This window comes from Tiliqua scincoides, chromosome 3, assembly GCF_035046505.1.
Source record: "Tiliqua scincoides isolate rTilSci1 chromosome 3, rTilSci1.hap2, whole genome shotgun sequence".
NCBI lineage: Eukaryota > Metazoa > Chordata > Lepidosauria > Squamata > Scincidae > Tiliqua > Tiliqua scincoides.
Window position 1 is genome coordinate 237,332,287 of NC_089823.1, and position 12,093 is coordinate 237,344,379.

General features: G+C 54.3%; 1 protein-coding gene across 1 annotated transcript; it reads left to right on the plus strand.

Moving 5' to 3' along the window:
• The first annotated feature begins 902 nt into the window (after window positions 1-902).
• On the plus strand, window positions 903-11,564 carry NPPC (natriuretic peptide C). The gene is made up of 3 exons (XM_066621576.1): window positions 903-1,046; window positions 1,833-2,231; window positions 10,939-11,564. The coding sequence occupies exons 1-2, from the start codon at window positions 954-956 to the stop codon at window positions 2,193-2,195; spliced, it is 456 nt and encodes a 151-aa protein (XP_066477673.1). The 5' UTR covers window positions 903-953; the 3' UTR covers window positions 2,196-2,231; window positions 10,939-11,564.
• Window positions 11,565-12,093: the final 529 nt, after the last annotated feature.

The following is a 12,093-nucleotide window of genomic DNA, read 5'->3' on the forward strand; positions in this document are numbered from 1 at the left end:
AGCCCCATTGAACAAAATAGGACTTACTTCTGAGTAGACCCTTATTTTCAATGTCTTTTCTAATGCTCCCAAGAGCAGAATTGGCCTTCTTCACTGGGTCGACACTTTTATGGAGCTGTCCACCACCACCCCAAGATCTCTCTCCTGATCCACCTGAGACAGTGCAGGGCCTCAGAGCGACCCTTGAGTGTGCTTCAGCCTGGTAAGACTATGGTATAAGCCAAGGGTGCCCAAACCCCGGCCCCGGGGCCACTTGCAGCCCTCGAGGCCTCTCAATGGGCCCTCAGGGAGCCCCCAGTCTCCAACGAGCCTTCGGCCCTCCGGAGACTTGTGGGATCGGTGTGATGATGTGGCCCTCCTGCCAAAAACTTTGGACTCCCCTGGCATAAGCCTGCAGCGCCCGGGATTCCCAGGCAGTCTCCCACCCAAGTGGCAACCAAGCCGGGCCTGCTTAGCTTCCGAGCCCAGAGGCCCCCCACAAGTCCCCCCATCCACGCGGGCTCCCCGCGGGTAGTACCCCCCCGCAGGAGCAGCCCCCGGGCGCAGCGTCTCCCGGGGGGGCGATCTCCGTGCCGGCGCGAGCCCCTCTCAGGGAAGGCAGCCCGGGCGCCAGACTTCCCGCTGGCCCCCAAAGACCCCCAGCCCCGGGACCTGCGAAGAGCCCCGCAGCGCAGCCGCGCAGATTCCTCGACGACCCTGGCGGGGAGCAGGCGGCTGTCCCGCAGCGGCGCCCCCAGAAGGGCGGGAGGCCAGGCGCCGCCCAGCCCCCCCTCCCCGCGGCCAGAGGCGCGAGCGCGGGCGACGCGGCTCTCCTCCCCCCGCGCGGGGCGAGGATGACATCAGCGGCAGGTGGCTTATAAGGCGCCCGCGATGCCGTCGGAGGACAGCAGGCGAGGCTCGCCGGGAAGCCGCTCCGCTCCGCTCCGCCCCGGCCCCGCTCGGACAGGCAGACGATGCTCGCCCTGCACGTGGCCGCCGGAGGCCTCCTGCTCGCCCTGCTGGCGCTGCGGCTGGAGACGCTGCCCGCCCCGCAGCACCTGTCCCGGGTAGGTGGCGGGGCGCGGCCGGGAGCCCCGAGGGTCCTTCTCCCGGCTGCTCTGCAGGCCGCGCGGGCGCGGAGGCTCGGGCTGCTGCGCTCCTGCCGGCCGCGACAGGTGCCCCCCCCGCTCGCGGGAGTCCACCTGAGCGGGCGGGCGGTCCCTGCGGAGATCCGGGGGGCTGGCGGGAGAGGGCTGGAGGCCCTGGAAGAGACCCCGCAGCCCCAGCCCGACGGAGCCCCCCATCTCTGCCCCTCCTCCCCCTGCTTTTGGCGGGTCACCCCCGCTTTCCGCACCCACCACCTGAGTTTTCGCCCCCCCCGCCCCGTGGAGCCCTTCGAGGCTCTGCCCAGGCTGGGGGGGGGGGGGAGGCTGCGGAAGCCTGTGCGGAAAGAGGGAGCTGTTCTGGGAGAGGCCCGGGAAGGGACCCCCAGAGCGTCAGCCCGACGGAACCCCATTTCCCCCCCTTCGCCGCCAATTTAACCTCCCCCCTCCTCCTCCTGGCTTAGGGGGAGGGTTCTGTTAGGGACCCCCATTTTAGTACTCGGATGAATGTTCTGCCCCCCCGCCCCGTCGAGGGGCTGCCAGGCTGCGGGGGCCGGGTGCGGGGAGGCTGCGAAAGGCTGTTCTGGGAGAGGTCCTGGAAGGGACCCCCATCTGCCCTCCTCCTCCTCCCCGCTTTGGGGGGTCCTGTAGGAACCCCCATTTTAGTGCCTAGATGAGTTTTGAGCATCCCCGGGGGCGCTGCCCAGGCCGGGCGTCCCGGCTCTGACCCGCTTCTCCCCTTCCCCGCAGGGCTCCCCCAGGCGGACGGCGGCGCTGCTGGCGGCGGCGCTGGGGCCCGCGGCGGGCTCGGCGCGCGGCGGCGGCTCCAAGCAGGGCTCGGGGCAGCGGCAGCAGCAGCAGCAGCAGCAGCGCGGCAAAGGCTCGTCCTCGCCCTCCTCGTCCAGGCTGCTGGAGGACCTGCGCACCAGCAGCAGGCAGGGGCGGCCGGGCTGGGTGCCCAGCTGGCGCCCAGAGCATCGCTCCGGGGGAGGCGGCGGCGGCGGCGGCGGCCGCGGCGGAGGGTCCCGGGGCTTTAAGCCCAAGACGTACCCGAGGAACTGCTTCGGCCTCAAGCTCGACCGCATCGGCACCTCGAGCGGCCTGGGCTGCTGAGCCGACGGGGCGGCCGGCGGGCGACACCCAGCGGCGGTGAGTAGCCAGCGCGGCGGGGCGTAGCCGTGGGATCCCTGTCAAACTCAGTGCTCTGCACCCCCTCTAGCTATGCCATCGCCGTCTGCCACTCTGGATCCCCCTCCCCGGGGCTGCTAGTCAGAAAGCAAGGAGATGGCATCCAAGCACCCCAGGACTGCCAATGACCTGCTTCTGTCAGGTGCAGTCTGGCACTTCTCCTAAGACCTTCCCATTGATTTCAACAGAAGAGATGCCTTAGAGGGCAATCGCAGGCGTATTGATTCAGAAATAAATCTCATGTATTACAGTGGGACTTATTTCCAACTAAGTGTGTCTAGGTGTGTCCCAATTGCCCTGCTAATTGGGGAAGAGGCACTTTTTCAAGTGGGTGCTCCTTTTTTTAGCAGGGGGAGAGTAACTGGCCCACCTCACCCCAGCAGCGTCTTTTCTAGTGGCTGTCTGCTGGTATTCCTTGGCATCTTTTTAGATTGTGTGCCCTTTTGGGGACAGGGAGCCATTTAGTTATTTGATTTTTCTCTGTAAACCGCTTTGTGAACTTTTCGTTGAAAAGCGGTATATAACTACTGATAATAATATTAATAATAATAATAATAATAATAATAATAATAATAATAATAATAATAATAATAATAATAATAATAATAGGAGTGCAGCCTTACTCTCCTTCCAAAAATCAGTAGGTCCCAAAAGCGCTTAACCTTGGTTGGATTGTGTCTATATAAAAACAACCTAGTCCGGTGCTACTACCTTGCATATATGCAATTTAATTACCTATAATGCTCTAATGGCACAATAAATGGACCAATGAAAGGCAGGCTCACTACAGACCAGGACAGCTCACAACATCTTCATGTCAACTTGCTCACTCAGAATCCAGAAATACTTTCTTAAATTTAGTTACAACTGCTGCAGACGATGCAGCCATACAGCAAAGGTTCTTGAAAACACTTCACGTTGATGTGCTGCTTTTGCGCATTCCAGGTGCTTTCCGTGCATTCAAGGCTGGCCTTGCCATGAAGTGAGCTGAAATGGTTGCGTAGAACAGCACTCTTGAAGGAGTAGTGAACAGATGAACCCAGCCCATCCGTTGAGTGCAGTCTCCCATTGCACTGGATGCTGTGACCCAGCTTGCTTGGAGCAAGTCAGAAGAGGGTGGCAGCAGCCGAAGCATCCCCCTTTCCCTGTCTGTGCTTCTGAAGGGAGAAGGGAGCGAAAAGCTGCTGCGGCTCCAGATTGCCTCCCCTTATGAAAAACCAAATCAGCAGGTCAGGCACTTTGGAGCCCACTCCCTCCCCTTTCCCCTTCCTCTTTACTTACAGCCTGGAGTGCAGCCTTCCTCCTCCATACCTGTTTGCAGTGAGCAGGGACAGGAGGGGGGCTCCAGTTCATTGTAAAGAGAAGTGGCAGGGAGCCTGCATGCTCTTTGAGCATGTGTGCCTAAGGAACTTTGGGGGGGGGGGTTCAGGCAGTGCAGGGCATACACCACCCCTGCATGTATTATCTCAATGACCTTTATGACCACCTTATAGATTGGCTAAGTGATGGGGTTGGGAAAGAGAGGGGCCTGACTTAAGGCCATCTAGTGAGTTGTTGGAAGAGATTTGTTGTTGGAAGGGATTTGAACCAGGGACATTCTTGCTCACACTGACCTTAGAGCTGATCCTTTGCATGTCTACTTGGAAGTAAGTCCCATTATAGCCAGTGGGGCTTACTCCCAGGAAAGGTCTGTCACTGTGGTTGCATAAATTCTTGCTGAGACTGGCACACTAGTTCCCAGCCTGTGGTCCAGGGACCACAGGTGGTCCGTTGAGACCCTGAGGAGTGGTTTGTGAAGCCTCGGGGGGGGGGGGGAGATTGCCTTTAATTACTTCTAGTGTACTCTCCCATGGACCACCAGAGAGAGCGGAGAATGAACTGCCCAAAGTCAGCAACAAAAGCAGCAACCTGCAAATCTTCACTATAAATAATACAACTAATAAATCTCTGTTACGACAAATTTAATTGTATTTTTAATGTGAAGGGGGTTGCATTCAGGGCCCATGAGAGGGGGTACAGGGGTAATTTGTACCTGGGACCAGGGTTAAAATGGAGGCCCAGGAGGCAAAGGAGGACCCCTAGAAATTTCCTGGGATCTTATATTTTCCTATCTCATCAGGATTTGCTGTCCGTGTGGGATGCTGGGTGCATGGCGGCTGTGGCTACCATAAGCCACATGTACTTGGCCAAAAAATACATGATGACACTCCTGAACACTGTCAAATCTGGGAGGAAACTGGCCTGCTACAGTAGCTCTTTGGCCTGTGAATCTGCTTACTGTGAAGGAGTGTATCAAGGACAGCTGTGAAACTACAGTTGCTGCAGAAGTATGTTTTGGTACACACGGGGCACTTTCCATTCTAGTGTGAGCCTAAATATGATGATCTAATTTTCTGCCTGATTTTCTATATTTAAAAGATTTTAGGAGTGTGTTTGGTTTTCTGTATTACTATACCTAGCTGCTGACGCTGTGTGGGCAGGTCAACCTGGGCCCAAGCACAGTAGACCAGAGCTCCAAAGACTCTTCCTGCCGTTCCAAGTGTGCCACTACCAAATCACCAAGTCTTTTGCTAGGGTGAACCAGAATGGGGGGGATGCAATGAGAAATACCTCACATCCCAAACTGGTGCAGGCCATGGGTAGGGAAGGGGGGGGGGAGGTTTCTCTGAAACTGACCCCCAGATTTGGCTCCCACCTGCTTCCTCCTAAATGAGGCACTGCGAATAATTATAGTTTGCAATGTTGGCTCTCTCACAATCTGGCTCCCAAGGCTATTCTCTGGCATTATTTATACCTCTCCAGCCTGCTGCCTCAGGAGAGCCTCCTAGCAAGGAGCCCCACAGCAAGGACAACAGAGGTACCTGCTTGGAGGTCAATATGATGTTTGTCATATGACCCCCCCCCCCAGTAAAGGGCTCACTAAGCAGCTATTTTCAAGAGGCGCCAATATGCATCCAAGACAATGTGCTTTATGCATTTGGTAGGAACATGACATGAGCATAGTTTGCTTTCCAAATACAAACCTGATGGCAACACTCATCCCATGCGAAGCCCTTCATGTGCAACAGCTTGCTGTGTGCAAGATGGGGGGGGGGGAGGATTTGCGCATCACTCCAAGACAGACACCCATGTAAAGTCTTGTTTCTCTGAGTTTAACCATTAAAGTTCAGGGTGTCTTTGGACAGCTATTCAACATGTTCGTGAGTTTGGGAGATGTGTTGTGCTCTGCATTGCACTCACCAACACTGACTCCTGGTAAGACGAAAAACGAACATGAGCAGATTGCTCTGAGCATGTTGCCAGGATGTAGCATTTCAGATGTACTCATGTGTTTGTGTGTGTGCTCCACACCTGCCCAAATCCACTGACTGCAGCATGGAAAACGTTGTCCAAAGTGACTCTCATTAGTAAGCGATTGAACAGTTATCCAACAGCACTTTCATGCATGATACTCAAAGCCCCTTTCCTGTGTTCTTTCTGCGAGCATCTGAATGGTGCTCACTGGAGATAGAAAGCATATCAGAACCATTTTTAAACTGAATGTTGATTTTTTTAACCCTGTTTTGCCAGATTCCCAATACAAGCTTCACTTAGAGAACTTATACCCACTCTAAGCTAATTACAGGTGCAGCCTATTTATCCACAGATTTTTTATCTGCGGATTTGTCTCAATGCGAATGGGGTGGGGGAACCGAAAGTCACACACTCCTTTGCATAGGTGTGTGACGTCTCCCTCCATTTCCAGGCAGCCCAAAACACTGCAAAAAGGCTCTGCCTCGCCCAGGCAGGGAAATAGCCCTGGAGCCCTGGAAGAGGTTCCCCTTTCAAAGGAACAGTAACACTCCTGGAGCCCCTGAGCCAGCAAAGAGGCTGAAGAGGGGAAGGGCTGGCCAAAAATCTCTGTAGCCAGAACACATGCAGCAAGGTGGAGCTCGCTCACTCGCTTTTGCGCTCACGCTCGCTCTCTCTCTCTCTCTCTCTCTCTCTCTCACTCACTCACTCACACAGGGGCAGGTGTGGTAGCAACAGAGGCGATTGCTTTAAAAAACCCAGGGAGTGTTTGCCAAATTCCCCCCCCCCATTGAGATGGTGCAGGCAATCACTAACACAAGCAATCCCCCCCCCCCGCGGCGCAGGCAGTCAAGGACACAAACTAGCCTTCCCACCAAGCAAAGCATGAGATTTAGCCTACAATCCTCTCCACACATTCCTGGGAGTAAGCCCCATTGACTACAATGGGGCTTACTTCTGAGTAGAAACGTATAGGGCTGGACTCTTAAAAGATCAGCATCCCAACTGTGAAAGAAGCTGGCAATGGGATGGCTGAGTATGGAGTGGAGGGGAGGGGATTGATAACAGCTGCCTTAGTTTCCTTCCATCTGGAAGTGTCAGGCTGCAGTGTATTTGCATAACTCTATGGAATTTAGCACAATGTGTTTTTTGTTAATCACGCTGAGTCATGGAATGGAACTAACACGGATAAATAGGCTCCACCTGTAGTTCCCCTTTGCTCCCCAACAATGGCCCCAGGTCTCCACTGCAGCATTGCTGGACCCCACCACCAGTGTAGCTTGCCTATTCAACCTGCAGAGGTCCTCCTTCCTCCTCTCTCCTGCCAGCAGTTTCTTCAACACCTTGGTCCACTATAGCAACACCTTGGTCCTCAGCAGGTCTTGGGCATGGCAACCACACACCTATCTCTAGTGTCTCCAGCAGTCCATTCATGCATCTGTACATTAGTCAGCTAGTCCATTGGTCAGTCAACAAGTCCAGTAATCCATCAGCTAGTCCAGTGGTTCTCAAAATCTCTGGGAGAGTTTGAGAGCCACTAAGTCTTTGCAGGGGAGAGGGGAAGGCAGTGGGGGCAGGGGGAAGGCAGCAATGTAATCCCCAGGATCTCATCGCTAAAGGGGCTGCAGGGACTGGCATGTACTTACCAGTCCCTGCACAGTCTCCCAGGGGTGCAGGGAGCTCTGCGTGACTGTCCGCAGGGCTCCCCAGCCTCCAGAAAGTGAAAGCGGAGCGATTGTGCTCTGCTTCCACAAAACTGGAAGTGGAGCGCCATTGCTCCGCTTTCACTTTTTGAAGGCTGGGGAGCCCTGTGGACAGTCACGCAGGGCTCCCCGCACCCCTGGGAGGCTGTGCAGGGACTGGTAAGTACATGCCTGTCCCTGCAGCCCCTTTTAGCGATGCGATCCTGGGGATCACGAAGCTGCCTCCCCCCTCCCCTGCAAGGACTTACGGCAGTCGTCAAACCCCCTGCAAGTTTGAGAACCACAGCATTCATCCATCAGTTTTGCTTGCTTGCTCCTTCCTTTTCCACACTTTCCTCCTACTACCCACACCCCTTTTCCTTCCTGCAGGTGCTGCTTTTAACCCTGCCGGCCTTTTTGCCTCCAGTTGGCTGCAGCTGTGCAGCACACCAGTGGCGTAGCTGGAGAGGGGCGGGGCACTCAGCCTGGCAGGGAGGTGGGCGAGCGGCCCCTCCCTTCTGAGCCGTTCCTGGCAGGGAGGGCAAAACGGAGCACACTCGCTGCAATCCAAGGCCCTGGTGTAAACCCCGTGCTTCCTGCCAGAGCAAGGGGCCACTGTTGACACCACACCCTGTCTCCTCAAGGGATCTTGCGCATTTCCATTGCAAACCCTGCATGAAGGCAAAAGTGCAGTAGCGAACTTTGGTTGCGTTAAGGGTAGCAGAAAGGGCAGCAGGCACACCTGGGGTGCTGTGATTCATTGTCTTCTACGTGAGCCTCATGAAATGAATGCAAGTTTGTGCAAGAGCGCACAGTAGCTGTGGGAAACTTCAGTCTCTGGCCAGCTGGTTCCATGCATGTGCCACCATGTGCAGACATGCTCAGTGTCAAAACGGTTTGTGGCATCAGATCCCTGTGGTTGGAGATGCTGACTAAAGCAAGTGGTCTAAAGCAGAGGACGAGGGCCAAAGGGGGATGGGGTGTCAAAGCCAATGACGCAGCAGCTGGGGCTGACACGCCCCCTCGCCTCTACCTGGACTTGTGCTAGCTAAAGAGCTGGTACAGCTCCATGTAGACCCATAGGGGCCCATGGGAGAGTGGAGCAATGTAAGTAAAAGAAATCACTGACCTCTCCACTCCTGCATGGTCTCCTGCTACCCCCTACGGGCAGCCTTTAGTGACGACCGGGTCCTCAAAGCAATGTGGTCAGTTGCATGAGGGCAGCCTGACCCTTCACGCCTGCTGGTGGCGTGTGCCTTTGTCTTGGGAGGAACCGGCACATGCTGAGTCCTCAGGCCGTGGCTGCTGTGCTCTCAGGTGTCATGGGAAGAACCACCCTCCCTTGCCGGTCTGCTTCTCCCTTTGCTTGTCCCTCTCTGGCTGAGTGACCGGAACTTGCCTTGGCGAACTTGCTACAGCAACAGTGGCAGCGCCAGGGAAGAAATTGTGCCTGTTTTTCCCAAGGGCAGGAGGTCACAGTGGCATAGCTAGGCTTTTGCTCTCCTGGCCCAGAATGGCTCTGAGGGGAAGGGGCTGCTTGCATGATGTGGTGGGGCCCCCTGCCAAACTTTGTGCTCTTTATCCCTCTGGCTATACCACTGGGAAGGCACATGATGCTGTGACACTGGCCAAGACAGTACCTGGCCAGGAGACACTCCAGGGCAGCCATGAGGAGCTTCCTGCTTTGCAGGCAGACGTCCCGGGTTCATCCCTGGCAGCCCCTCCCATGACAAGGATCTCAGGCCCAAACTGCAGGACACAGTGAACACACAGTTTGTCTTTCCTAAGTGTATTTATTCAGGCTGAAATAGCACCCATGTCCAACTTGGGACTGTTGCAAGGGGAGAGGAGGTTCGGCCTCACCCCCCCCCCTCGACTATGGATCCCCCAATCTGGACTCTCCTGTGCCTGCTGCTTTCTCCAGGAGAGAGGGAAGCTCCCATTGGAGCCACATGTCTTTGCACATGGACGGGTGGGTCCTTGTCCAATAGCCGCACATTCCCTGCCTATCATAATGACAGGCATCTTGTGGAGAAAAAACAAAGCCAGACACATGGGAACTTGTTGTCCAGGAGAGGCACACACTGCCTGAGGCCTGACTCCCAGCAAATCCCTTGTTGAAGGTGTCCTGGGAGCTGCCGTGTGCTGTTCCCTTCTGGCGAGGGCTGTTCACAGGGCCTCTTCATCCTGGGGCAGGAGACACCTCCCCCTCCCCTGCACAGCTTTGGCTGCCAACAAGAGTGCCCTGGTGATCACAGAGCCTGCCAGCACAGCCTCCCTCCTGCCGTTCACTCATGCAGCTTCATTCCCAGCCCTGCAGCAGGATTCCTAGGAAACCTGGCCTTTGCTCATGCGAAGGGTGTTCATGTCCAGAGAATAACAATGTCAGCCCTTTCCTATCCTTCCCCCTCCCACACACTCTTCCCAGTGACTGTTGCCCCTTACTATGTTTTTACTTTCCGTCTTTCCTTGTGCCACAGTGAGGAGGGGATGTGTGTGTTGTGTTATGCAGGAATGATCCCGGCCAGGGCTTCCTGGTGTGGCTAAAAGGCATAGGATTCATCGAGAGTCATTGGAAAGAGAACTGGCCCTTCCTCCTTGCCTTCTCCACTACCTGGCACTTCTTCTAAAGCGGTCAGGCACTGAGGATCCTGGATCTTCCACCCTCAGCCTGTTTGGAAGAAGATCTGGGCGGAGGAGGTGTGCAGGCAGTGGCAGCCGTGGCAGTGCAGGGTGTGTGCACTGTTCCCCAAAGAAGGGGGAGTGGCAGAATTCAGGCACCACTACAGGTGCCAGTGTGGCTTTGGCTAGGCCAGCCTGTGGTGGAGGGTGTGGGTGTGCTGTGCCTGTTGGTTTCCAGCTGGAAGAGGGCTGGGGAGGAAACCCTCGTCAGGGCTGCTGTGTCCCTGCTATTCCCAAAGCCACATTATGACTGCAGGACTGCCTGTGACACCCTGAGAGCTCCATACCGGGAGCAGCTCCACTTCTGATGATCTCTCTGCTTCTGATGACGGCAATGGGTTGCTTCACACACACACACACACACACACACACACACACACACACCCCCATGATGAATCCCTGGCACAGGCCTGGTCAGCTCCTGATTTGCTGAGCTGAACACAATATACTGATCACACTTTGGGGTCTTCCAAGTGCTTGAGGGTCACCTACCTTCTGCAGCCCCAGCCCTGTGGCAAAACAAGAGGTTTCTGAAATCCCCTGCGGTCCACTAGACAAGACTCGTGACCTGCTCTGGGCTCTGCGGATCACACATTTGGCAGGCCTGCTGGATGACACATTGCAGAATGTGATTATTGGCTCCTCTGCACCAAGTGTGAGAAGTTCCGTCTGATAGAACTGTGACAGCTCCCTCACACACACGAGCCATCCTTTGTGAGCTTGTCTTCACAATATGTTCAATAAATTAGCAGTGTGTGTACCCAGGGCGAATGATAGTTGGTTTGCACAAATATTCAGATATTTTATCCCACATGTTCAGAGCAGTACATGTAACCTGTACTGGACATTTTCAAAGGGTCCAGTCCATGTGTTGTCTTCTCGTTTATATTCGTTCATAGAAAAATATGCACACGTATCCAACATAATGCACAAATCAGCCTCCTTGTGATGAACAGGCATGTGTGAACCATTCTAGCCAACTGGAATCTAATGCATTATTTGCCTCCTCTCAGGTCTTTGAACTGACAGTCTTCTGCATCCTGTTGCCTCATTCCATGAACGTTGACACAGGTCTCCCCGCAGTCACCCAGGATCACTGGTGATGGACGGCCAAACAGAAGACAGGAGGCCTGGCTGGGCTCACCCGACTGGTACGAGGACTCGTGGCAGGACTGGCTGTTTAGGGGGAGAGATTTTTGAGGGGGCTGTTCTGTTTTTAAAATCCAAACTCTTTCTATCATACCCCATATATAAATATATATATGTATATCTCTGTATGCGTACGCGCACCTCCGCCCACCCACATTTCCCCAATCGACCATGACGAGGGACTGTTCCATTCCAAGAGACTGAGGAAGCCAGCTGTATACCCTAAGGTTGCTGTTTGTACATTCATGTCACGCATACATGTATTTATGTTGTAAAGCTATTTATATATTGTTTATAAAGAGATATTTATAAAAAATTTTATTTATGTAACTAAATGAAAAGGAGTCAAACATTGTAACTTTTTTTGTCCTAAATAGTTGGAAAATATTGAAACAAAAAAACCCATTCCATGTAGAATTTTTGTAACCTGTCTTTCTTTTATTGGATATTTTCCTTGAAACACAGAAGTCATTTAAAAAAAAAAAAAAGGCTGGCCACTCAAAAACCATTGGGCTTCTCATTCTGTCTCATTGGGCTCAGTGGGACTTACTCCCAGGAAACTGCTTATAGGATTGAAGCTTTAGCTACTGCAAATGTAGCATGAATCGTTGGAACCAATGTTCGGATGCATCAGAGCATTGGTCCATCTTGCCATATTTGGTACCCTGGCTAAATAGCATAGCCAGAGGGAGGATGGTGTATAGCCACAACACACCATGTAAGTGGCCCCTCCCACAAGCTGTGGGAGGCATTTGGGGCACCTACAGCAAGACACAGGCACACGCATGCAACACATACAGAGAGAGGGAGATCAGCCAGGTGCCTTTCAGTCCGTAAACTCTTCATCAGACGAGTACAGAAAGTATGTGTAAAATGCACAATATCCATTTCTGCTGTGCTCAAAACAACACAGGAAGCCGCCACGTGAAAGCAAATACGAGAAGAGTGTCTCCAGAAGTGACTCCCAGGGCAGGTTGTTGGGACAAGGGGCCACATCCTTGACCACCGAACCCCTGGAG